Source organism: Pogoniulus pusillus, chromosome 11 (assembly GCF_015220805.1).
Source record: "Pogoniulus pusillus isolate bPogPus1 chromosome 11, bPogPus1.pri, whole genome shotgun sequence".
NCBI lineage: Eukaryota > Metazoa > Chordata > Aves > Piciformes > Lybiidae > Pogoniulus > Pogoniulus pusillus.
The window spans coordinates 17,969,756-17,992,556 of NC_087274.1; the positions used below are offsets into that span (position 1 = coordinate 17,969,756).

At 57.7% G+C, this 22,801-nt stretch overlaps 2 protein-coding genes and 2 non-coding genes across 11 annotated transcripts in view; all 4 read right to left on the reverse strand.

Annotated features, from left to right (window-relative positions):
* Positions 1-93: 93 nt before the first annotated feature.
* Positions 94-6,033, reverse strand: NOP56 (NOP56 ribonucleoprotein). The gene is made up of 12 exons (XM_064151258.1): positions 5,939-6,033; positions 5,654-5,743; positions 5,074-5,188; positions 4,822-4,983; positions 4,517-4,715; positions 3,593-3,780; positions 2,684-2,835; positions 2,375-2,475; positions 1,435-1,583; positions 1,101-1,222; positions 783-917; positions 94-641 (listed from the first exon to the last, which is right to left on the reverse strand). Exons 1-12 carry the CDS (start codon positions 5,939-5,941, stop codon positions 411-413), a joined length of 1,647 nt encoding a protein of 548 aa, XP_064007328.1. The 5' UTR covers positions 5,942-6,033; the 3' UTR covers positions 94-410.
* On the reverse strand, positions 993-1,062 carry LOC135179824 (small nucleolar RNA SNORD57). Its single transcript, XR_010304139.1, has one exon. It is a non-coding gene; the product is annotated as a small nucleolar RNA SNORD57 (small nucleolar RNA).
* Positions 1,301-1,372, reverse strand: LOC135179825 (small nucleolar RNA SNORD56). The gene has a single exon (XR_010304140.1). It is a non-coding gene; the product is annotated as a small nucleolar RNA SNORD56 (small nucleolar RNA).
* A 411-nt stretch (positions 6,034-6,444) lies between the features above and the next one.
* The window catches only part of DCTN1 (dynactin subunit 1), a 61,723-nt gene continuing 45,366 nt past the window's right edge, over positions 6,445-22,801 (reverse strand). For 5 of the 8 annotated variants that reach the window (XM_064151263.1, XM_064151264.1, XM_064151262.1 and 2 more), the window contains 18 exons: positions 22,502-22,618; positions 20,917-21,069; positions 19,980-20,140; positions 18,430-18,598; positions 17,119-17,187; positions 16,163-16,225; positions 15,925-16,074; positions 15,026-15,187; positions 14,362-14,493; positions 13,958-14,086; positions 13,451-13,593; positions 12,105-12,271; positions 11,154-11,168; positions 10,538-10,671; positions 8,581-8,770; positions 7,947-8,023; positions 7,491-7,580; positions 6,445-6,896 (listed from right to left, as the gene is read on the reverse strand). In XM_064151263.1, the coding sequence (XP_064007333.1) occupies positions 6,759-6,896; positions 7,491-7,580; positions 7,947-8,023; positions 8,581-8,770; positions 10,538-10,671; positions 11,154-11,168; positions 12,105-12,271; positions 13,451-13,593; positions 13,958-14,086; positions 14,362-14,493; positions 15,026-15,187; positions 15,925-16,074; positions 16,163-16,225; positions 17,119-17,187; positions 18,430-18,598; positions 19,980-20,140; positions 20,917-21,069; positions 22,502-22,618 (2,259 nt within the window). In that variant the 3' untranslated portion in view covers positions 6,445-6,758. The remainder of the gene's footprint in view (positions 6,897-7,490; positions 7,581-7,946; positions 8,024-8,580; positions 8,771-10,537; positions 10,672-11,153; positions 11,169-12,104; positions 12,272-13,450; positions 13,594-13,957; positions 14,087-14,361; positions 14,494-15,025; positions 15,188-15,924; positions 16,075-16,162; positions 16,226-17,118; positions 17,188-18,429; positions 18,599-19,979; positions 20,141-20,916; positions 21,070-22,501; positions 22,619-22,801) is intronic. The other 3 variants (XM_064151260.1, XM_064151265.1, XM_064151266.1) reach the window with 1 other exon arrangement.

Genomic DNA, 22,801 nt, shown 5'->3' on the forward strand with positions numbered 1-22,801 from the left:
AGCCCTGCCCGCAGTGCCAGTAGCAGGGGCAGCCACACCCACGCAAGAGCAGGCCAAGCCCCCTCAGCCTTTGCAGAACAGGACAGGAATGGCTCAGACCAACCTCAGCCCTTTATTGAGGTTCACACCCAGCCACTTCCTGCCCTACAGCCCTGCCATGGATGGGGCCTCATGCCAAGGGCACAGCCGGGCCCTTAGGTGGGGGCACCACATGAGGCATAGCACAGCTGAAGCTCTGCTGCTGGCTTGCCCCAAGGGATTCACCCACACTATGAGGTACCCAAATGGGTTTAATGATCTCCTTGGGACACCATGCCACCAGCACTGGCCATGGCATACCATGCTGACCTTCTGCCAGTCCTGAGTCCACACTGCTGGAGCACAGTCCAGCCCCAGCAATGCCTGCTCCTCTAATCCTCCAAGTCCTTGGCTGTCTTCTTCTTCTTTTTCTTCTTCTTCTTCTTCTCCTCTTCTTCCTCAGCAGTTTCCACTGACAGTTTCCTTTTCCTCTTGGACAAAGGCTCCTCCTCATCCAGCCCATTCTGCTCTGGCTCTGAAGCAGCCTCCAGCTCCTGCTCGGAGCTGGCCTCCAGCTCCTGCTGCTTCTTCTTCTTTTTCTTCTTGGGCTCTGTGTCGTTCTCCTTAGGGGAGCCACAGGGTCAGGAGGAGCTGTGCCCAACACAGGGCTGCCCAACCTCCTGTCCTCCTCTCCCCCATAGGGCACCATCCCACAAATCCCAAGTGAAATAACCAGGACTCATCCCAGGGTCCCCTGCCCTCACCTCCACCTCCATTACTGAGTTCTCCACCTCCTCTGCAGCTGCAGCCAGAGCCTCCAGCCTCTTCTTCTCCCGCTTCTTCCTCTTCTTCTCCTTCTTCTCCAGCTTCCTCTTCACCTCAGCCACCACCTCATTTGCCTGAGGGAGAAGAGACAAGAGTTCAGGAGGGGTCCCTGTCCCCTCCCCATCTCTGCCCATGCCCCGCCTCAGGTCGGATCAGCCTCATTAAATCAGTCTTTGCCCTCCACGGTGGGTCAGGGTAGCAGGTTTGACATCACCTCCGACAGCAGCACTCGGCCCCAGCTCCCCGCTCAGGCTCACCTCCACCACCGCCTCCTTCATCACCTCCAGGTTCTTGCGGGGCGGCTCCCCCGTCTCGTAGAAGGCCAAGCGCTCCTCCACCTGCTCCCGCAGCTTGTCCCCAAACACGCTGGTGGGGACCTCTGCAGGTAAAGGAACAGAGAGGCTCAGCACCCACCCCTGCCAGCACCCAGCGCTCCCCTGCCGTGGCTGCCTCGGCCCTGCTCAGCCCACAGGAGTCACCATTCACACAGTGAGATGCTGTTGACGAAAAATGTTTTCCATCACCGCAGAGGCCACCGTGGGGGGCGCTGCCTGTGCCCCTCGTGTGTCCCCCCCCAGGCCCCGCAGGCACCTGAGAAGCAGTCGATGCGAGAGGCGATGGTGCACTTGTTGGCCAGGTAGCGCGAGATGCGGCCCTTGTTCTTGGCAGCTGCTCGCCCGATGAAGGTGGAGTGGAAAATCAGCCCATACTTGGGGGTGTTGCCTCGTGTCTTCAGAGCCCTGGAACCGGCCAGGGGGGCTGTGAGGGGCAGCACAGGGCCGAGGGCACCCCCAGGCTGGAACTGCCACCCACCACCCTCCTCCACCAGCAGAACAGAAGCATAGAATTTTGGTTAGATCACTGAGGGTCCACTCTTTAACCAAGCACTGAACCAGGCCCCTCAGCACCACAGCTACACAACTTTGAAACCCCTCCAGGGATGGGGACTCCACCACTGCCTTGGGCAGCCTGGGCCAGGCCTTGACAATCCTTTTTGGGGTAGAAATTGCTCCTCATGTCCCACCTCAGTCTCCCCTGTGGGCAACATGAGGCTGTTTCCTCTTATAACTTCACTCATACAACAGATCAACCTCCACATGGCTCCATCCTCCTTTCAGGGAGCTGCAGAATGCCAGAAGATCTCCCTTCAGCCTCCTTCTCCCCATGCTGAATGCTCCCAGTTGCCTCAGCTGCTCCTCACAAGATTTGTGCTCTAGACCTTTCAGCAGCTTCCTTGCCCTTCTCTGGACCTACTCCAGCACCTCAAATGTCCTTCTTGCAGTGAGAGGCCAGTAGCAAGTGTGCCCTGATGCACTACATGTGTCTCCCCCACCACCCTGCTAACCTGCAGGGATGCCCAGGGCATAGTCCCACTGCCAGGGCAGTCTCAGGCCCCCTCCATATGAGACACAAGAGTTAGGTGGTCACTCAGCGGCTGGGGCTGGCTGATCACACGCAGCTGAGGCCACCCAGTGCATCACAGCCAGTGGCCCAGGGACCTGCCATCACCGTGACCACCCTGCAGCGGTACCTGAAAAGGGCCTTCTCAGCCCCCAGGATCTGCACTGTCGAGGCTGGATACTTGGCCAGGTTCATCAGGCTGCCAGCATGGGAGATGAGGCGGGCTCCCACCTACAGGGAGGAAAACGATGAGGGGAGGTTGGTTATGGCTGCTTCCACCCTAGGAGCACAGCTCCAGCCCGAAGCAGCCCCCCGCCAAGGCCAGGATCAGCAGCAAGGTGTCAGCAGCACGGCTCAGTGGATTGACAGATTTACTGTGACATCACCTCCAGGGCCTTGGACATGCCCACGGGCACCCACCTCCCCTACTGGCACTCACCACCTCGCCAATTAGCGCCGAGAGGCTGGGAGCCACCTGGCTCATCTTGGAGCGGAGGTACTCCTGCAGGCCCTTGCGGTACTCAGACAGGGAGATGACTCGGCTGGAGAAGCTCTCAATGTTGATGAGGTCAAGTGGGGAGATGTCCATCCCTGTGTGAGACAGGGGGCAGGGGCTGAGTGGCACCTGGCAGGGTTGACAGGACCTCTCAAAGCCATCCCACCAGCACTCATCTGTGGGGACTCGTCCTGTGAAGCACAAGGCTTCAGTGGATCCACCACAAATCCCTAAATCCCAGCATGGCAGGGCTGGAAGGGACCTCTAGAGATCATCTAGTCCAAGCAGGGTCACCAGGGCATGGTGCCCAGGATCAGCGTCCAGGACTAAGTTCTTTACAGTGAGGGTGGTGAGACACTGCAACAGGTTGCCCAGGGAGGTGTTCAAGGCCAGGCTGGATGAGGCCCTGAGTGACCTGTTCTAGTGGAAGGTGCCCCAGCCTATGGCAGGGGGTTGGAAATGGATTATGTGAGGTCCCTTCCAACCTAAACCACTCTATGATTCCCTCTATGATCACACTCCCTGTCCTCGTCTAGCTTGTTGATAAAGATGTTGAACAAACCCAAACTCACTCATGATCCCCAGGGGAATGCCATGAGCTGAAGGACCTCTGACTAGATGCTGGACCACTGATCACAACCCTCTGAGCTCTGTTGCTCTGTCCTTCAGCGAGGTCTCATCCCAACCTCACTCTCCACACACGCTTAACGTCCCATAGAAGACGCTACAGCAGACAGTATCCCAAGCCTTGCTGAGGACCAGACACCATCTGCTGCTCCCCCTTTACCCACCCAGCCAGTGATGCCACCAGGGAAGGTTTCAGACTCATTGAGCCTGTCTTCCCCCTCTCACCCATGGAGGAGCGGGAGGCCTCCAGGATGGCCTGTGCCTTGGCGCTGTCCATGACGATCTCCTCCAGCCCCTCCAGGCTCTCCTCGCTGAGCTCCTTGCGGTTGCCGATGAACTTGGCCAGACGGCAGTAGGTGTAGTTCTCAGGGACGATCTTGATCAGCTCGGGGAAGTGGTACCCATACCACTCCCTGCAGAACCAGGGCCACAGCATGTTAGGAGTTGGAAGGGACCTCCATAGATCACAGAATGTCAGGGGTTGGAAGGGACCCAAAACAGATCATCCCCTGCCAGAGCAAGACCATAAGTCTAGCTCAGGTCACACAGGGACACATCCAGACAGGCCTTGAAAGGCTCCAGAGAAGGAGACTCCACAACCTCTCTGGGCAGCCTGTGCCACTACTCTGGGACCCTGACAGTAAACAAGTTCCCCCTTGTTGAGGTGGAACCTCCTGTGCTGCAGCTTCCATCCACTGCTCCTTGTCCTATCCCAGGCAGCAAGTGAGCAGAGCAGAGCCTGTTCCCCTCTCCTGACCCCCAGCCCTTAGGTACTTAGAAACATTGATTAAATCCCCTCTCAGTCTTCTCTTCTCCACACTAAACAGCCCCAGATCCCTCAGCCTCTCCTCATCAGGCAGTGCTCTGCAGTCCCCTCATCGTCCTCATAGCCCTCCACTGGACATCCTCCAGCAGATCCCTGTACCTCTTGAACAAGTCCAACCCCCCTGCCAGAGCAAGGAAACAGTAAGAGCCCCACACTGTGTCCCCACCAGGCACACCACGGCCAAGGCACCATCTCCTTGGCCAGAACAGGGTGCCCAGGGTGCTGCTGTCCCTCCCCGGTCTGTACAGGCAGCTGGAGCAGCGACTGCCTGTGGTAAGCATGGGGAGACCGACCCGTGCCACCCCCAGGGGCCCGTCGCTCACCGCACGCGCATGGAGAAGGTGTTGATGTCCTTGTCCAGCTGATCCAGCAGGCTGATGGACTGGATGATCATGTTGTCCACGCGGTTGACGTTGAACTTCACCTTGGCCCGCGAGTAGCTGTGCCCAAGGCCCAGCTGGGCCTTGGAGGCCGACTGGGCGGTCAGACCCTTCACCAGCGCGTGGAAGTGCAGGCGGATCCCTGCACCAGGGCCACAGTCACCGTCACCAAGGCGGAGCCCCGAGCGACGACCCCCGGCGTGTCCCCACCCCAGCTCCTAGAGCGCCCTCCCAAGACCCGGACTCACCCCGCATGATCTCGGCCACAACCCCTCCGGTCTGGCACTGGTAGCCCAGCTCCTCCAGGATGGCAGCTCCGATCTTGGGGTCAGCCACTCCCAGCAGCGCCTTCTTCTTCTTGGCTGGCATCGAGGTCTCCAGCAGCAGCCGCAGGTCCTCATGGAGGATCCCTGTGACATGGGAGGGTCAGTGGAGGGGGTTCCGGGGCCTCTGGCCCCTCCCACGCGGCCCCGGGCAGCGCCGCGGTGCTCCCCGCTCACCCTCGGAGATAGCATTAATGTTCTCCAAGGCGCTCTGAGCCGATCTGAAGGGGGAGAAGGCCACCAGCTTCACCACGTTGTGGAACTTGCCGATAGTCAGGACGCTCTCCTCCACCTACGGGGGTGGGATGGCACCGGGGGCTTCCAGTCAGGCCCCGGGTGGCCACTGGGACCCCCAGCCCGCGGGACCGGGGCTGTAGCCAGCAAACGCTGCCCAACCCCGCCCGCAATCGGTAGTAGCAGGGGACAAACGGCTCACCCAGGTCTGGTCCCTCAGCACCGGCCAAGAGCCCTCCCCGCTTCCATCCTGGCCTTCTCGGTACCGGAGCAGCCCCACCCCCCAGCACCAGGACCACTCCCCACCCCGAGACCGGACCAGATGCAGGGCAGAACAGAACCCCCCACCCTCTCCCGATACCAGATCGCCTGACCCGGGCACTGGATCCACTTCCCACTCTCCTCCACCCAGACCCCTTCCTCCACCCCGGAACCGGATCGTCTCCACCCCAGCACCGGACCAGCTACCTGGCACCGGGCAGATCCGCTCCCTTCTTTCCCGGCTACGGCGTCGGCCCCGTACCTGCGGCAGCAGCAGGCTGATCTCCTCCACCTCCCGCACGGCGAAGAGCGCGTAGCCGGCGGCGTGCTCGAACAGCACGTGCAGCAGCACCTGTACCAGCACCGGTCACCGGGGGCTCGCCTCGGAGCGGCCGTGAGGCCCGCTCGGGGGCCCGCCCCACGCCCCACCACCCCGTCCCGGCCTCCGAGGCGCCCCGAGACTGTGCACGCCAATCCGCGTCCCCCGCGGACAGCGGCCCAGCCCGATGCAGGCGGATGCGCCGGGCCCGGCCCGGAGGGCACTCACCATCCTCCCGCCGCCTCCGCCGCCTCCGCCGGAAATGAGAGCGGCCAGCAGGAAACCCGCCCCTTTCACGTTAGACCAATCGATGGCCGCGTCGCAACACCCTCCACCAATCAGCGCAAGCTAGCCTCCACCAGGCCGCGCCAGCCAATCAGATAGAGCACGGCGCAATCCCACCTTCCTTTGCCACTTCTACCAATCAGGCTCAGGAAGCGCCGTGGCCTCCCGCCCCTTCCTGCCGCCTCGGCCAATGGGAGACGCCCGCTGTATGCCCGCGCCGCCCGCGCCCCGCACGTGGCTGGAGCCCCCCGCAGGGTCCCCTCCGCTCCCTTCCGGTGCCCGTTCCCGCTCGTCCCGTGCACCTCCGTGCCGCTCCGCTGTCCTTCCCCATCTCTCCTCCCCGAGCCTCCTACTGCCTTCCCCCCGCCTTCTACCCACCCCGGTGCCCTCCCGCTCCTCCCCTCACGTTCCTCTCGCCGCCCCCGGTGCAGGAGGCGCAGAGCCGCGGGCAGGTTCAGGGCAGCTTTATTCGAGAGCGCGAGTGCCGGGAGCCGGGAGTAGCACACCGCGGGGCGGGGGGAGCCCGCACTCCCGGCCCCAGCCCGCCGCAGTCCCTCGGGCGCAGGGGGAGCTCCTGGGGATCCGTAGTGTCAGAGATCAGCGGGGCGAGAGAGAGTCCCCGCTTCACGAGTGAGAGAAGCGGCGACTCTCGGGGATGCTCCCGAGGGCCCGGGTCAACACCGGCGCCGGGGGGGAGTCTGTCAGCGGTGGGGGGTGCAGCGAACTTCGGTCTGTGCCGGGGGAGGAGGCAGCAGGTCTCGGCTCAGGGCCCGAAGTGCGTGCGGAGCCCGTGGAGCAGGTCGGGGGTGAGCAGCAGGCGGTGAGCCTGACCGTGGCCCGGGGCGCAGGGGAAGGTAACGCGGCCGTAGCACGCCAGGCCCTCCTCCTGCTCCCGCTTAGCCTGTGGCAAGAACAGAGCAGCCCTGAGTGGGAGACAGCCACGAGCCGGCTCCAGGACCCCGCAGCCACCGCCAAATCACGGAATGATTTGGCTGGAAAAGACCTTTAAGATCAAGTCCATTTATCCAGCACTGCCAGGTCACCACTAAAACATGGCCCTCAGCACCACATCTACATGGCTGTAAAACCCCTCCAGGGATGGAGACTTCACTTCTCTGGGTAGCCTGGGCCAAGCCTTGACAACCCTCAAGGGCAACCTCGTGCCCAACCTAAACCTCCCCTGGCACAACTTAAGCACATTTCCTCTTGGTCCCTGGGAGAAGAGACTGAGCTCCCCCTGGGTCCAACCTCCTTTCAGGGAGTTGTAGAGAGCCAAGGAGGTCTCCCCTCAGCTTCCTTTTCTCCAGGCTGAACAACCCCAGTTCCCTCAGCTGCTCCTCAGAAGAGGAAGGGCCTGTCACCTCTCCCTACCCTCCTGCACCCAGAGATGGCCCCTGAGCGACCCCAAAGGACATGACACGGGTCCAAGGTGGAGAGTGGAGGTCCCTGACCCACTCCTGCCCTTCAGCCACTGACCTGGGGACAAGTGTCTCACCTTGAGGAAGGAGGATGAGGGGAAGATGCCAAAATTGGTAGGCACACTGGCACCCATCTGCTGTTGAACTGCCTCCCTCATTGTGTCATCCTGGGGGGAGAAAAACACAAAGGTGGCCTCCAGAACCATGCTGCAGCCCCAAGGCTGGTCCTGTCACACAGTCTCCCTTGTCCATCCCACGGAGACCTTTCTCTGAGCACCCTGCCATCTCTCATGTGCCCTGCAAAGTCACTCACCTGTCCTGCAGAGCCCCATGTCCACCCCAGAGCTTCTCACCACCCCACAGAGCCCTTCCCCAAGCCCCTTGCTGCCCCACAGAGCCCCTCTCCCGCCCTTACCACCCTGCAGAGCCCCTTGCCAAGCAGGGGTCACAGGAAGGCTGGACCTGGGGTGCTGCTGGGACACCCACCCAGCCTCCCACAGCAGCTCCCGCAGCCAGGGTGGGCTGTGCCTTACCCTCAGGGTGTCAATGGTGTTTTTGAGGGCGCAGAGCCGAGCTGTCTGCTCCAGCAGCCGCGTCGAGGAGCTCCGTGCTGGGGGAGACAGCAGGCGAGAGACAAAGCTGCCCACAGGGCTGCTAAGCACCAGCAGCACCAGTGCTCAACTACAGCCCTTTGTCCCAACCACCACCACACAACCATGGCCCTCAGCACCACATCTACATGGCTTTGAAACCCTTCCAGGGATGTGGACTCCACCATTTCCTCTTGTCCTATAACTTATTTCTTGGGAGAAGGCCCAACCCCCAGCTGGCTCCAGCCTCCTTTCAAGGGAGCTGTAGAGACCCAGGAGGTCTCCCCTCAGTCTCCTTTCCTCCAGGCTGAACAATCCCAGGTGCCTCAGCCGCTCCTCACAAGATTTGTGCTCCAGACCCTTCAGCAGCTTCCCTGCCCTTCTCTGGACACTCTCCAGCTCCTCAATGTCCTTCTTGCGGTGAGGAGCCAAAACTGAACACAGTATCTGAGGCACAGCCTCAACAGTGCTAGGTACAGGGCCATGATCCCTGCCCTGCTCCTGCTGGTCACACTGTTGCTGATTCAAGCCAGGACACTGTTGTCCATCAGCCACGGAGCATTTGTGTAGGACCTACCTGACTTGGACTGCTTCATGTCCAGCACCTTGGCATTGGCGCTCATCTGGTAGAGGGTCTCCAGGAGCTGGCTGGTCTTGCGATACAGTGTTTGTGTGGCCAGGCCTTCTCCCTGACGGTTCTTGGGGAGGGAGACCTTGGCTACCTGCAGAGGTGCCAGGCTGGCCAGTTCCATCTTCATCTGGGCTCCCTGAGAGCGAAGAGGACAAGGCCATTAGAGGCAAGGGGTGTTTGGGGAGTAATAGAGCAGAGCGAAGGTGTAAAAGCAGCAGTGAGGAGGACAAAAGGACAGAAAGTTGTAGCCAAAGCCACCAGAGGGAGGATCAGCCATGGGTGGCAGAATGGATGGCTGGCCATTCATCACAGGATGTCAGGGGTGGAAAGGACCCAAAAAAGATCATCGAGTCCAACCTCCCTGCCCGAGCAGGACCATACAATCTAGCTCAGGTCACACAGCAACACATCCAGACAGGCCTTGAAAGGCTCCAGAGAAGGAGACTCCACAACCTCTCTGGGGAGCCTGTGCCAGGGCTCTGTGACTCTGACAGGAAAGAAGCTCCCCCTGGTGTTGAGCTGGAACCTCCTGTGCTGCAGCTTCCATCCACTGCTGCTTGTCCTATCGCAGGGAGCAAGAGAGCAAAGCCTGTCCCACTCCTGACCCCCAACCCTTGGATATTTAGAAGCATTGATGAAATCCCCTCTCAGTCTTCTCTTCTGCAGACTAAGCAGCCCCAGGTCCCTCAGCCTCTCCTCATCAGGCAGTGCTCCAGTCCCCTAATCATCCTCACAGCCCTCCCTTGGACTCTCTCCAGCAGACCCCTGTCCATCAACTGAGGAGCCCAAAGCTGAACACATGTGCCACCAGACTATCAGAAGGAAGACCTTGGACAACCAGCAAGACCTAGGGAGGAGGAAAGAGGTTGGAACCTCAGGGCTTACAGAACTGTAACTGAACAGTGACCACAGAGGTGACTCAGCAGAGCCAAGAGCCATCATTAACAGCTCCACTGTTGTGTATAATCACCTGCAGTTAGATGGCTGCTAATTAACACCAGAGAGAGCCTGGCACCTTCATCCTGACACCCACCCCTCAGACATTTACAGACACAAGTAGGATCCCCTCTCAGCCTTCTCAAGACTAAACAGCTCCAGCTCTTGGACTTCTGCCTAAGACAATCAGCTGCATGTAGGCAGTAGCCTACCACCATGGGCAGAGGAGGGCAAACGCCCCTGAGCAGTGCCACAGTGCTGCTGGACAGCCCTTCCCTCGGGCTGCCTAAGCCTCCACAGAGCCTCTCTGCACAGAAAGAGCCCAGCACACCCCTGGCCATTCCTGTTCCTTCTCCCAGGGAACCCACGTGTGCTAGTTTGAGGCTATCTGGAGCATTTCAATGAGAAAAATCAGATTATAGGCTGTGAAAAGCAAACAGTGGTGATGTCCACTGCACCCACAGGCCTGCTGAGATGTATAAAACCAAGAACACAAACAGATAACACAGTTGCTGTCTGTCTCTGGCTGCCTGCACTTTTCTCCCTAACCTGCTGTCTGTGTAACTAATCCTTCTGCTTTCTAACCCCCCTGGCCAATCCTCCAAACTCACCTTGAACATAAGGCAAAGTCTAGGATAAGGTAGAGGGGTGGAAAGGAGGAGGAAGGGTGGCTAGAAGCCCCTCCTGGGGACTCTGGTTTCTGGGAGTATTGTGTTGCTGTATTACTTTTAACTTGTCTGTTTCTATATATAGCTGTAAACATTGCAAATATCTGCTTGTGTATTGTGCTAAGCTATAAATATAAAGCTCCATTCCTTAACTTCCAGCTCGGCTGACTCTAGTCTGGGTGATTCCATAAGAGGGGGGGAGGGCAGGTAATTCCCAAACCATCACACCATGGCGTGGAAGGCACAGCTGCAGGCAGCCAGGCAGACACTGCAGGGCTTAGCACCTCCCTGCCCCTCACCTTCAGCCAGTTATTCTCATTCTTGAGGTGCTTGATGGAGAGCTGCAAGGCATCGATTTGCTGGAGAAGCAGAGGTGAGTCCTTCACCTGGACAGGGCCTGAGCCACCGCCGTTCATCTGCGCGGCACCGACACCTGCGGGGGGCACCAACGGCAGCAGCGTCAGCAGCAGGCACAGGTGGCCAAGGGAACAGGTGTCTGCAGCATGAGGGGAGCAGAGTCTGCCACCAACAGAGCCATCGTGACCATCCTCACTTCCACCATGCTGTCCCAGCATCTGGGCACTGGGCACTCCCAGTGCCTGCTTCCTGAAGACACGAGGCTGTGTTAGGCTCTGGGCACTCCAGGACCCATCTCACCACTGCAGCAGTGCCACCACTCCACACCAGCAGCGGTTCCATGCTCATCTTGCCCATCCTGGGCACCCAGCGCTGGCCAGAAGTGCACCAGCTCTGACCTCGCCTGCACCCCTGAGCAGGACCCGTGCCCTTCCCCAGGCTCCCACACTAGGCTGTGTCCCACGGCCATGCGTGGGTGCTGTGGGACACTTGTGCCCCCCTGGCATGCACTTCTAGGGGAGGCAGGGGGCACTGGCATGCTGGGGTGCAGTACTGTACCTCTCTGCTGTTCCTCTGCAGTGCAAGGAGAGGAGCCACAGGAGAGACAAGAAGAAGCAGAATTAAAGCTGAGGATCAAGTCTGAGTGCGGCCAAGGCCAGGGGAGCTTTAGTCACCCATGGCTGTGCCCTGAGCCCTGTCCCCTGAGTCTGGGGGCAGTGACTGCCCCAGCAGCCCTGACTCCACATGCTGCTGCTGCAGCAGGAGATGAAGAGCCTTGGCTATGCTCCTTGAGGGCCAGGAGCTGCTGCACCCAGGTATTACTCAAGCCCAGATTGGACCAAAAGAACAGGAACCCCCTGGATCAACACCACACTGGGGCCAAGCTGCTCTGTAGCCACCTGGTCATCATCCTACAGCAGGCCACAGGCTGCCCCACAGCTCCTGACAAAGACCTGCTCATGCCACTGGGCATTTTGTGTAGGACATTTCATCCTGAGGGACAAGGATGGTGCCAACAGCCCTGCAAGCAGCACGAAGGTCCACAGCCCCAGCCGACACATGGCCCATGCCACCACCCACCCCTTGCTGCTGGGCTTCAGGAGAGCCCAGGAGGTGCAGGGAAGTCAGGTCTCACTCTCAGCCAGCCAGGTCAGAGCAGCAGAGCCTGAGCAGCCAGTCTATGCCCTTTAGGGCACAACCTGGGCAGCTGAAGCCTCTCCCATCCTCCCCATTTGTCCTTGTGGCCTGAACATCTCCTGTCCTCTTCCTGCCACACCAGGGCTCTGGTTGCTGCAGGAGGGCTGGGCAGGCAGAGCAGGGCTGTCACAGCAGCGTTCCCAAGCTCTGCTCCCTCCCCCCACTACTCTGAGCTCCATCACAGCCTCCGCACACACTTCAGGGCATTCCCTACGCAGCTCCTGGGCTTGGGAGGACATCCCAGGCCTCCCTTCCCGCCTGCAGACAGCACACAGCAGCTGCAGAAGGGCTCTGGGGGCGCTGGTTACACACCTCCGGCGATGCCGGACACGATGGAGGCGACCCCGGAGGCAGGGGACCCGCGCAGGCCCTCGATGGTTCTCTTGGATTGGTTGTTCAAGCGCTGCTTCAGCTCCACCTTCTCTGACTCCAGCTGGTCGATATCTGCCTGAAGAGCATCCATGGTCTCCTCAAACTCCCTGTGAAGACCACAGAGTCATGGGCAGAGCCGTGGCTGCTCCTCCAAAGGGAAAAGGGAAGCAATCCAGGACCCAAGGCTTTGTCATGGATCCTGCTGCTGGGCTCCAAGCAGCAACCTGCTGATCCAGGAGCTGAAGCTCCACCAGCCTCCACTGCAGCACATGAATCACAGAATGGTTTAGCTTAGAAGGAACCTCAAAGCTCATTCTGTTCCAGCCCCTCACCTCCCACTAGAACAGGTTGCTCAAGGCCTCATCCAACCTGGCCTTCAACACCTCGAAGATCACACTCTGTGATTTTGTGCTCCACAACCTCCCTGGGCAACCTGTGCCAGTGTCTCACCACCCTCACTGCAAACAACTTCTTCCTAACATCCAGTTTACATCTCCCCTCTGCCGGTTTAAACCCATTCCTCCCCATCCTGTCATTACAAGACCTTGTCAATAGTCCCTCCCCAGCCCTCCTGTAGCCCCCTTCAGATCTTGGAAGGCCACTCCAAGGTCTCCTTGAAGCCTTCTCTTCTCCAGGCTGCAGAGCCCCAGCTCTCCAAGCCTGTTCTCATAGCAGAGCTGCTCCAGCCCTCTGAGTACCTTCGTGGAATGGGAATGTCTGTATCTAACCCAGTACAGTCCTGGTTTGTCCAGTTTACATTGCAGGACAGTCCCACAGCCACCTCACATCTCCTTGTTTGTCCAGGCTCCCTCTGCCAATGGTAAGAGATGCTTGGAGCATGGCAATGATGCCAAGAATGTGTGAGGACAACAGCCCTGTCCACAGGTGAATTTGGATAGGACCTTTCCCAGGATCTTCTGCCAGCCTGTGCTCTGCTATGCACCATTCCTGGAACCCAGAAAGTTCCATCTGAACACGAGGAAAAACTTCTTGACTTTGAGGCTGTTGCAGCCCTGGAGGAGGTTGTGGAGCCTCCTTGTCTGCAGAGATTCCAAATCCACCTGGGCATTGTGATCCTGGGCAAGCTTCTGTGGGCGCCCTGCTTTAGCAGGGGGGTTGGACTGGATGATACACAAACCCCATCATGCTGGGATTGGAATGTGATGGTACCCCTGCAGATTCCCTCATCATGTCCCCCTCTACTAACCCCCAGACCCTTGCAGCTAGCCCAAGAGACTGCTGCTGCCCTCAGAGACCCTCCAGCAACGGCCTCATCTCACACTTACTTCTCTTTCTTTTTGAGCAGCGTCTGGGTCTCATCCAGCTTGGTCTGTATCTTCTCCACACGATCATCTGCATCCTTGGATGCACTGTCCAGCTTCTTCTCCAGGAGGCTAAGCCGCACATTTGCTTCACTGAGCTCCTCACCCTGGAGTGGGAGAGAAAAAAACAGGGAGCTGCAGGGCCCTGTGGATGGTGAACACCCAGAAAAGCTCCCAGCAGTGCCCGGTGGGAGCCTGACCAGAAATTGCACCTCTGCCCACACTGCGCCCATCACCAACACTTGCCAGCCCAGAACATCATGGAGAAAAGCCCAGGCAAGGAGGCAGCAAGCAGATGGCACCTGCCTGACAACTTAAAAGAACATTTCCAGGAGGAGGACCTGGCTGGGACTGGGGACCAACAGCCACACAGGCAAAAAGCTAATGGGAGCATGAAGGTGACCACCAGAGCAGCAAACAGCTCTTCACCGACCAGCCTGGAGGGAGAAGATCAGCTGAGAAACAGCTTACCTTGATCTTGAGAGACTTCTTCAGCTCTTTGATGACTGTCTCCCTGTCCTCCAGCTTCAGCCCCAGCCCCTCAGCATCGGTGATCTCTGCCCGGAGAGCCGCTGCCCGCAGCTCGGCAGGTGGGGTGGGCTGCAAGGGGGACAAGAGGGACAAGACCCAACATTGGTATTTCAGGAAGAACTCCAAGTGCAGATGAAGCCTCAAAGCAAGAGTAGGATTGTTCTCCACCTTCCTGCACCCTGCAGGCATCTGCTGCACTCTCCCAGCTCTCTGCCTCATGTCACACCCACAAGACAGTCTCCTCCTCCTGCCAGGGGAGGCAGTAGCAGCAGGACCACGGGAGATGACAGAGCAGCTCAGATGACCCATCTGTGCTCAAGACCCCTGCCCCAGCTGAAGCCTACCTTGGTCTGTGGCCTGTCTGCATCATACTCTCCCTCCTGCATGGCTGTGGCCATCTTGTTCATGGTGGCAATGAGGATGCTGCAGGACTGACGCAGACACTCATAGGGGTTGATGCCCTGAGCACCATAGATCTGCAAAGGAGGGGGAGGAAGTGGCAGGTGTCTGTGGGCTGGGGTCACCTTTATAGCCCTCTCCCAATCCCCCACGATGTACTGGAGAGGCTGACCTTGGGGTGGTCACGGAGCAAACACAGCCATGGGGAAGGCTGGCACACGGCAGGGGAACCTCCATTGTTTGGAATTCCCTGGACCATTTGTATTGGCAATACAATTTCTTCCACAAAGGGCTGTGAACCCTGGCCCAGGCTGCCCAGGGCAGTGGTGGAGTCCCCAGCTCTGGAGGGGTTTCAAAGCCAGGGAGCTGTGGTGCTGAGTGCCATGGTTTAGTGGTGACCTGGCAGTGCTGGCTTAAGAGTTGGGCTAATTCATCTTAAAAGGCTTTTCCAACCTAAATGGTTCTATGATGGTTTTCCCAGGAGCTTGTGTCCAGCCTCTCCCATCTAGAGCTGCCCATGGGCAGGTCTGCAGCACCGGAGGGAGACAGGTGCCAGCTTCACCCCACTGCAGCAGGGAACAAGGGGCAGCTGAGAAGGGACTTTCTCACCTGCTCGCTGGCTTTGAAGGCCAGATCCTCCAGCTTCACAGCCTGCAGCCCCTCATTCTCAGCCAGAGGAGCTATCATCTGTGCCCCAGCAGCAGCCACCTCCTGCAGCACGGCCACCACCCACGTCAGATGCTTGCGGCAGTCCAGCAGCGTGTCCGACACCTGGACGTTGGGGAGGAACAGGCTTGCTTGGGAAAGTCAGACACAGGAGCAGCTTTCCAGGTCACCTCCCAGGCACACGGAAAGCTGCTGGATGCACAATGCTGGCCTCACCCTACACTGAAGCTACTGAGATAGTAACTTGCTTCTGAAGCATCTCTAAAGATAGAAAGCACCAAGGAAGACAAAAGGAAACCTCATGGCTGGAGAAAAGTAGGTGATGCAGTCCCTGCCACCACCCCAGGCAGCAGCACAGGCTAGAGACACTACAGGACACTGCACACTACCATGCTCCCTCCCTGCAGCCAGTGGGAGCACAAGGGAAGGGGAAGGGCAAGGGCAGACTGAGAGGAGAGTTAATACATGTTTCTAAATCTCTGAGGGCTGGGGGTCAGGAGGGGGGACAGGCTCTGCTCTCTTGCTCCCTGCGATAGGGCAAGGAGCAATGGATGTAAAATGCAGCACAGGAGGTTCCAGCTCCACACAAGGGGGAGTCTGTCGACTGTAAGGGTCCCAGAGCACTGGCACAGGCTGCCCAGAGAGGCTGTGGAGTCTCCTTCTCTGGATCCTTTCAAGGCCTGTCTGGATGTGTTCCTGTGTGCCCTGCTCTGGCAGGGGGGTTGGACTCGCTGAGCTCTTCGGGTCTCTTCCAACCCTTAACATCTCGTGAGCCTGTGATCAGCCTTTGATGCCAGCCCAGTACAGCCCACAGCTCCCAGGAGGTGGCCAAGCCAGCTGACCTGCTGCCCGAAGCCCAGTGCCGCAGGGATTCCCGGAGCGTCGGTGCCAGGCATGCGGCGCCTGATCTTCTTGCAGAACTGCCTGATGTCACTGCAGGAGGTCTCCAGGTCCTTCAGGAGGATGGCAAGGTCAGATGCCTCCTGCCCACCCTAGGGTGCAGAGAAAGGTGCTCACACGCAGGCCAAAAGCGAGGGGAAGCCACTCCAGCCCCACAGAGCCAGCCTCAACCTGGCCTACCTGCAGGAAGGCTCGCAGCCGGCACACCTCCACCCCCATGCAGTCCAAGGCACTCTGGGTGAACTGTGGAGCACAGAGATGAGGATCATCAGCTCAGGGCAAGGCAGAGATCAGTGAGATGGCTGCTCTGGGGCAATCTGGGGCTTGTAGCAGCAGCAGTGTGGCCAGCAGGACCAGGGGAGTGATCCCTCTGCACTGGGCACTGCTGAGGCTGCACCTTGAATCCTGGGCTCAGGTTTGGGCTACTCATTCCAGGGATGACATTGAGGTGCTGGAGTGTGTCTAAAAGAAGGGTAGCAAAGCTGGTGAAAGGTCTAGAGCATAAATGTTGTGAGGGATAGCTGAGAGACCTGGGGTTGTTCAGCCTGGAGAAAAGGAGGCTGAGGGGAGAGCTTCTGGCTCTCTACAGCTCCTTGAAAGGAGGCTCAAGCCAGGTGGGGTTGGTCTTTTTCCCCAAGGAACAAGCCACAGGACAAGAAGAAATTGCCTCAAGCTGCCCCAGGGGAGGTTTAAGTTGGACATGAGGAACAATTTCTTCCCATTAAGGGTCATCAAGGCCTGGAACAGGGCAGTGGTGGAGTTCCCATCACTGGAGGGTTCCAAAGCTGTGTAGCTGTGGTGCTGAGGGCCATAGTTTAGTGGTGACCTGGCAGTGCTGGGAAAAGGGTTGGACTTGATGATCATAAAGGTCTTTACTAACCAAAACAATTCCGTGACCCCATGGCTCTACTTGGTCTCAGGTGCTTCAGGACAGACCCTCTCTGCACCACCCTGCCACAACTCCAGGGCTTACAGAAGGCAAACAGGTTGAGACATTCAGTTAAGCTTTGGTTTATCCCCTACGGGACAGGACAGTGGCATTTCCCTTGGAAAATGGACTTGGGGTGGGGGGCAGAAAGGGCAAAGAGAGAAAACCTGTGACAAGCGAAGAGCCAGGTTGCTCTTCCCCACCTCACCTTGATGTGGTCAGCCAGCTGCATAGTGCAATCTTCAGCCTGGTCAGCCAGGTGGATGCTGTACAGATGCTGAGTGGAGAGAGAGACCAGCAGAGATCAGCATTCATGACACACTTCCACCACACACTCAAACCAGCTGAGGAAATGGAGAGCAAAAGCACTCAGCCATGGAGGGTTGGGCTAATCGCTGACTGGAGGTGAAAGCTCTCACAGTGACTCCCACCAGAGCTCCTCACTCAAAGGCTCACCAACCCTCACCTGCAGCTCAGAGGTCTGAAGCACAGGGTGGGAGAACCACAACCCTCTGCCTCTATCCTCAAGGCCAGGTTGGATGAGGCCTTGAGCGACCTATTCTAGTGGGAGGTGTCCATAACTGGATGAACTTTGAGGTCTCTTCCAACCTAAACCATTCTATGATTCTCCCAGGGACACCAAACCCAGCCCCAGGGTGACACAGACACAGGCTCAAGTCTCTACACTCCAGAGGTGGAACCACCTGTGGGACGATTGTAAATGTGCCACATGAACGTCATACCCCAGGGCACTGTTTCCAGCTGTGGCATACACTGGTGAGGCTGCTCCAGCTCCCTGTGGACACCTCAGTCTTGGCCAACCCCTCTTGGCTGGTTGATTCTGCCAGTAGCATATGCTTGTCTCAAAGCTTAAGCCATGCACAGGTGGTACAGTGAAACTGCAAATGGCTTCTTAAATCAATTATGGATCCTTTGGTGGCTCCATCAGAGGGCTGGAGCTGCTCTTCTATGAGCAGAGACTGGGGGAGTTGGGACTGTTCAGTCTGGAGAGGAGAAGACTCCCAGGTGACCTTATTGTGGCCTTTCAGTGTCCTAAGGGGGGGTACAGGAAAGCTGGGGAGGGACTTTTTAGGTAGTGATAGCACTGGGGGCAATGGAACAAAGCTAGAAATGGGCAGATTCAGACTGGATGTCAGGAAGAAGTCCTTCAGCATGAGGATGGTGAGACCCTGGAGCATCCAGGGAGTGGTGGAAGCCTCATCCCTGGAGATTTTTAAGACCAGGCTGGATGAGGCTCTGGACAGCCTGACCTAGTGTGAGATGTCTCTGCCCATGGCAGGGAGTTTGGAACCAGATGCTCCTTGTGGTCCCTTCCAACCCTGACTGATTCTGTGATTCTCCACCACATAAAGCCAAGCCAGGGCAGCTGTGGGGCCCCTGTCCTACCCCACTCACATTGCCCATGCTGAAGTGGTGCTAGAACCCACAGAAGAGGTTGTAAATGAGGACGATGCCATCCTCCTGGATGATTCCATGATTCTTGGCTCCATGGCCCTACCTGGTAGTACTTGATGGCTTTGGTGAGTGGCTCCACGTTGACAGTCTCATCCAGCTGGTCCTTGTGCAGCAGCTCGATCAGGAAGTCGAGGGAGCGCTCATGGACGCTCATCTCAGGGTACAGCATCCCCACCTTCTTGTACACCTCCACGCTGCACTTGTTGAGGGCCCTGGGAATGGAACACAGACATGGTGGCTTTGGCTGGGATGGGAACGTGCTCCAGACAGCACCAGTAATGATTTTGCAGCTGGGTGCCCATCTCAGACCACTGGAACTCCTCCCAGCAGCACCATCTGGACATGCCAAGAAGCTCTGTAGCTAGATAGCAGTGAAGGAAGGTCAAAAGATCTGCAGCAAACCAGGGCATGAGTCAGGCTCCCTGTGTCAGACAAAGGGAGCTGCAGGACAGAAAACCACTCAGATCTCTAGGCCAGGACTAGAGCTGGAGGCTCTAGAGCTGGAGGCAGGAGACTCTATGAGGTCTCTAAGCGCTCTGGTTCAAACTGGGCCACTTTCCTGGAATCAAAGTCACAAGGGAAGACCCCTCCTTGACCATAGCCATTTTGGTGCCCAGTGATATCTCCCAGTCTCCAAGGAAGGCCCCAGCCCCGCAGTGCTGCCAGGGACAGGCTCATACTCATCAGTCAGGATGATGCACTGTGAAACCTTCCACACAAGACTAAGCCCTAGGCAGTGGTGGAAGAGGGGCTGCAGGGGGGAGCCTGCTCTGGGGAGCTGAAGCCCAGATGCAACTGAGCTCAGCAAGAGACTGTAACACATCTAAGGAAGGGCAACAGAGCTGGTGAAAGGTCCAGAGCACAGGTCTTGTGAAAAGCAGCTGAGGCAACTGGGATAGTATAGTCTGGAGAAAAGGAGACTGAGAAGAGACCTTCTGAGTCTCTACAACTCCCTGAAAGGAGCCAGAGTGAGGGTTGCTCTCTTCTCTCTAGCAACAAGTGACAGGACAAGTGGAAACAGCTTCAAGCTGCACACAGGGAAGGTTTAAGTTGGACATGTGGAACAATTTCTTCCCCAAAAGTGTTGTCAAGGGCTGGCCCAGGCTGCCCAGAGCCGGGTGGAGCCACCATCCCTAGAGGGGCTTCAAGGCTGTGTAGATGTGATGATGAGGGCCATGGCTTAGTGATGAGCTGGCAGTGCTGTGGTAAGGGTTGGACCCAACAGTTTTCCAGGTCTTTTCCATCCTAAACGTTTCTTCAATTCCATGATTCTGTCTCCTAGTAGGACAGATGGAAAAATCTGTGCAGCCAGGTTACTCCTGGCCTCAAGCCACAGTCACAGTTGAAGGATGAGCAACACATGCCAGAGAAGTGGCTCCCTTCAGGTGTCAGCTCTTGGGAGGAAAACAAGGCAGGGGTTAGAGGAGAAGCAAACTCCCCTCTCAACAGGCAGTGGAAGAGATCTCTCAGCTTCCTACTGCCCAAAATCTCTTTCCCTGCAGAGGGACAGCCCTTGCTAGAAATCTGCTGAGCAACCCCTCCCTGCTGTCATGCCGGGTGGGGAGGAGGATGAGGGCCAGGGTGAGTACTCACTGTTCATATTTGTGCAGGGTGGCCTGCAGCAGGCTCAGGGAATAAACCAGGCCAGCCGCAAAGCTCAGCTGCTCGCCCGCTGCTCCCCGCAGCCCACTGCGCTCAGCGCAGTTCTCGCTCAGATCAAACTTCTCCTGAGCCTGTTTGCTGATCAGCTCGGCCTGCAAGAGGAGAGGAAAAGCCTTCAGGGCCTTTCTGAGCTTGCTCTGAGCTGTTCTGCTGAGCCACAGACCAGCCCAACCCCCCTGCCCAGAGCCACCAAAGGCAAGTTTTCCTGGGAAACGTTTGTGCGGAACAGAAGGGGAATAACCCCTGGGCACTGCTGTGACACCGAGGCTCATGCACACCAGCCCTGGGAGTCCTGACCCACCACTATCACTGCTGAGGGCTCCAAGAGCTGACCCACCACCACCCATGGGGAGGGACTTCAGCTTCCTCCCCCTCCTGCACGACTTGGAAGGTTCTCCAACAAGAAAGCATTCAAAATCCCTGAATCAGCTGGGACAGAAAGACCAGAGGACGGGGCCAGACTCTTTTCAGTGGTGCTCAGTGACAGGACAAAGGGCAGTGGGCACAAACTGGAACCCAGGTGGTTCCATCCGAACAGAAGAAGAAAATTCTTTGCTGTGAGGGTGCTGGAGCCCTGGAGCAGGCTGGCCAGAGAGGTTGTGGAGTCTCCTGTGGAGAGATTCCAAACCCACCTGGACATTGTGATCCTGGGCAAGCAGCTGTGGATGCCCCTGCTTTAAATCTGGATGATCTCCAGAGGCCGCTTCCAAGCCCCACCACCCCGGGATTCTGGAATTCTGTATTACCCATCACTGACTTCCCCATTAACCCAAACGGCATGGTGGGATAGATAATGACACTCCAAGCCCAGCTTAGCCGAGTTGAAAGCTTCAGAGGAAGAAAGGAGGAGCTGGAGCAGCCACCTGACCTTGCAGATGAGGCGAGGGATGAGCAGCAGCACCAGGACGCAGTCGTGGTCCCCTCCGTGGCGCAGGAAGCTGTCGGGCATGAAGGAGGTGAGGAGGGAGACGTGGCGGTTGGCCTGCTGCACCTCCATCTGCCGCAGCTCCATCTCGATGGCCTGCAGGAGACACATGCAGCTCGGTCCCCTCTCCAGCCCAGCCAGCACCTCAGCTCTTGCTGGGGAAGGCTCCCTGCCAGCCCTGCCACTTGTGACCTCCCTCTCTGGAGACTTTCCAGCCCTGTCTGGATGCGTTCCTGTGCGACCACAGTTCTGTTCTGGCAGAGGGGTTGGACTCTATCTAGGGCAAGAGAGGGAATTCTCCCCATCTTGTGAGACCCCACCTGAAGTACTGTATCCAGTTCTGGAGCCCCTGTTACAAGAAAGATCTGGAGCTGCTGGAAGGTGTCCAAAGAAGGGCCACAAGGATTATCAGAGGCCTGGAGCTGCTCTGCTGTGAGGAGAGGATTAGAGAGTTGGGACTGTTCAGTTTTGCAAAGAGAAGGCTCTTAGGAGACATTACTTTAGCTTTCCAATATCTGAAGTGGACTACAAGAAAGCTGGGAAAGGACTTTTGAGGGTGTCAGGTAGTGACAGGACTGAAGGGAATGGAGCAAAACCAGAAGTGGGTACATTCAGATTGGATGTTAGGAAGTTCTTCACCATGAGGGTGGTGAGACACTGGCTTAGGTTGCCCAGGGAGGTGGTGGAAGCCTCATCCCTGAAGGTGCTCAAGGCCAGGCTGGATGAAGCTCTAGACAGCCTCATTTAGTGTGAGGTGTCCCTGCCCATGGCAGAGGGGTTGGAACTAGATGATTCTTGAGGTCTCTTCCAGCCCTGACAATTCTATGTTCCTATGGAGGCCACTTCCAACCCCTAACATCCTGCGGTCCTGTGATCTGTGATCTTATGAACTGACAAAGACCTGTGAGTGATGTGAAGGTTGTTTTGGACACAGTGATCATGAAATGGTTGAGTTCTGTCTTTGGAGAAGTTAAAGTGTGTGTGGAGGGTGTCAGTAGAACTTCCACCTTGGACTTCTGGAAGACAGGTTTGATCTGTTTAGGAGCCTGACTGACACTTAACTTGGGAGGCAGCCCTGAAGGGTGGAGGAGTCCAGGAAGGCTGGACATTCTTGGATTGCACACAAGGAACAATTTCTTACCATCGAGGATTGTCAAGGCTTGGCCCAGGCTGCTCAGGGCAGTGGTGGAGTCCCCATCCCTGGAGGGGTTTCAAAACCATGGAGATGTGGTGCAGAGGGACATGGTTTGGTGGTGGCCTGGCAGGGATGGGCTAATGGCACTGAGAGACTAGCTCCAAAGGGTGGAGGCTATCTCAGGGCCTTTTGCTTGCACTGTGGCCAGGAGCAGAGCAAGGGAGGCTCTGCACAGCTCACACTATCCTCACCGGCACACAAACCACCCAGGAGCAGCGGAGAAGTTTTTCCTCTCAATGAAGCTGCTCTACTTGATGAAGCCTCACACACAGAGGAAGGGACACATGCTGCTCAGCTCCCAGGGCTGGTACACAGCTCTGGTGCTGGCCCTACCTTAGCATGGGCTTTTGTCTCTGCAAACTTAATCTTGAAGTCAAACATCTCGGGAGGAGGCTGCTGCTGCTTCTCCGCAGAGGCTTCTTGCTGACTCATGAGCTCTCGGTTCACGTCCTGAGCACAGAGAGAAGCTGCGATGAGACACAGCCTGGAGGAGATGTGAGATAGCCTGCAGGAGATGTGTGACCTCACAGCACTGCAGAACATCACAGCTCACCTCCCCATACCCCTTCCTCAGGGGGCGCCAGGGCTCATTGTGCAACACACACAATGATGGATGGAAGAGAGGGGAACACT

Excerpts from the sequence above, each read along its gene's own strand:
- NOP56 (XM_064151258.1), bottom strand. Across the intron at positions 3,781-4,516 it reads ACCTTCTCCATGCGCGTGCG|GGAGTGGTATGGGTACCACT; the intron begins GTGAGCGACGGG and ends CTGGTTCTGCAG. Across the intron at positions 2,476-2,683 it reads CGGCGCTAATTGGCGAGGTG|GTGGGAGCCCGCCTCATCTC; the intron begins GTGAGTGCCAGT and ends TCCTCCCTGTAG.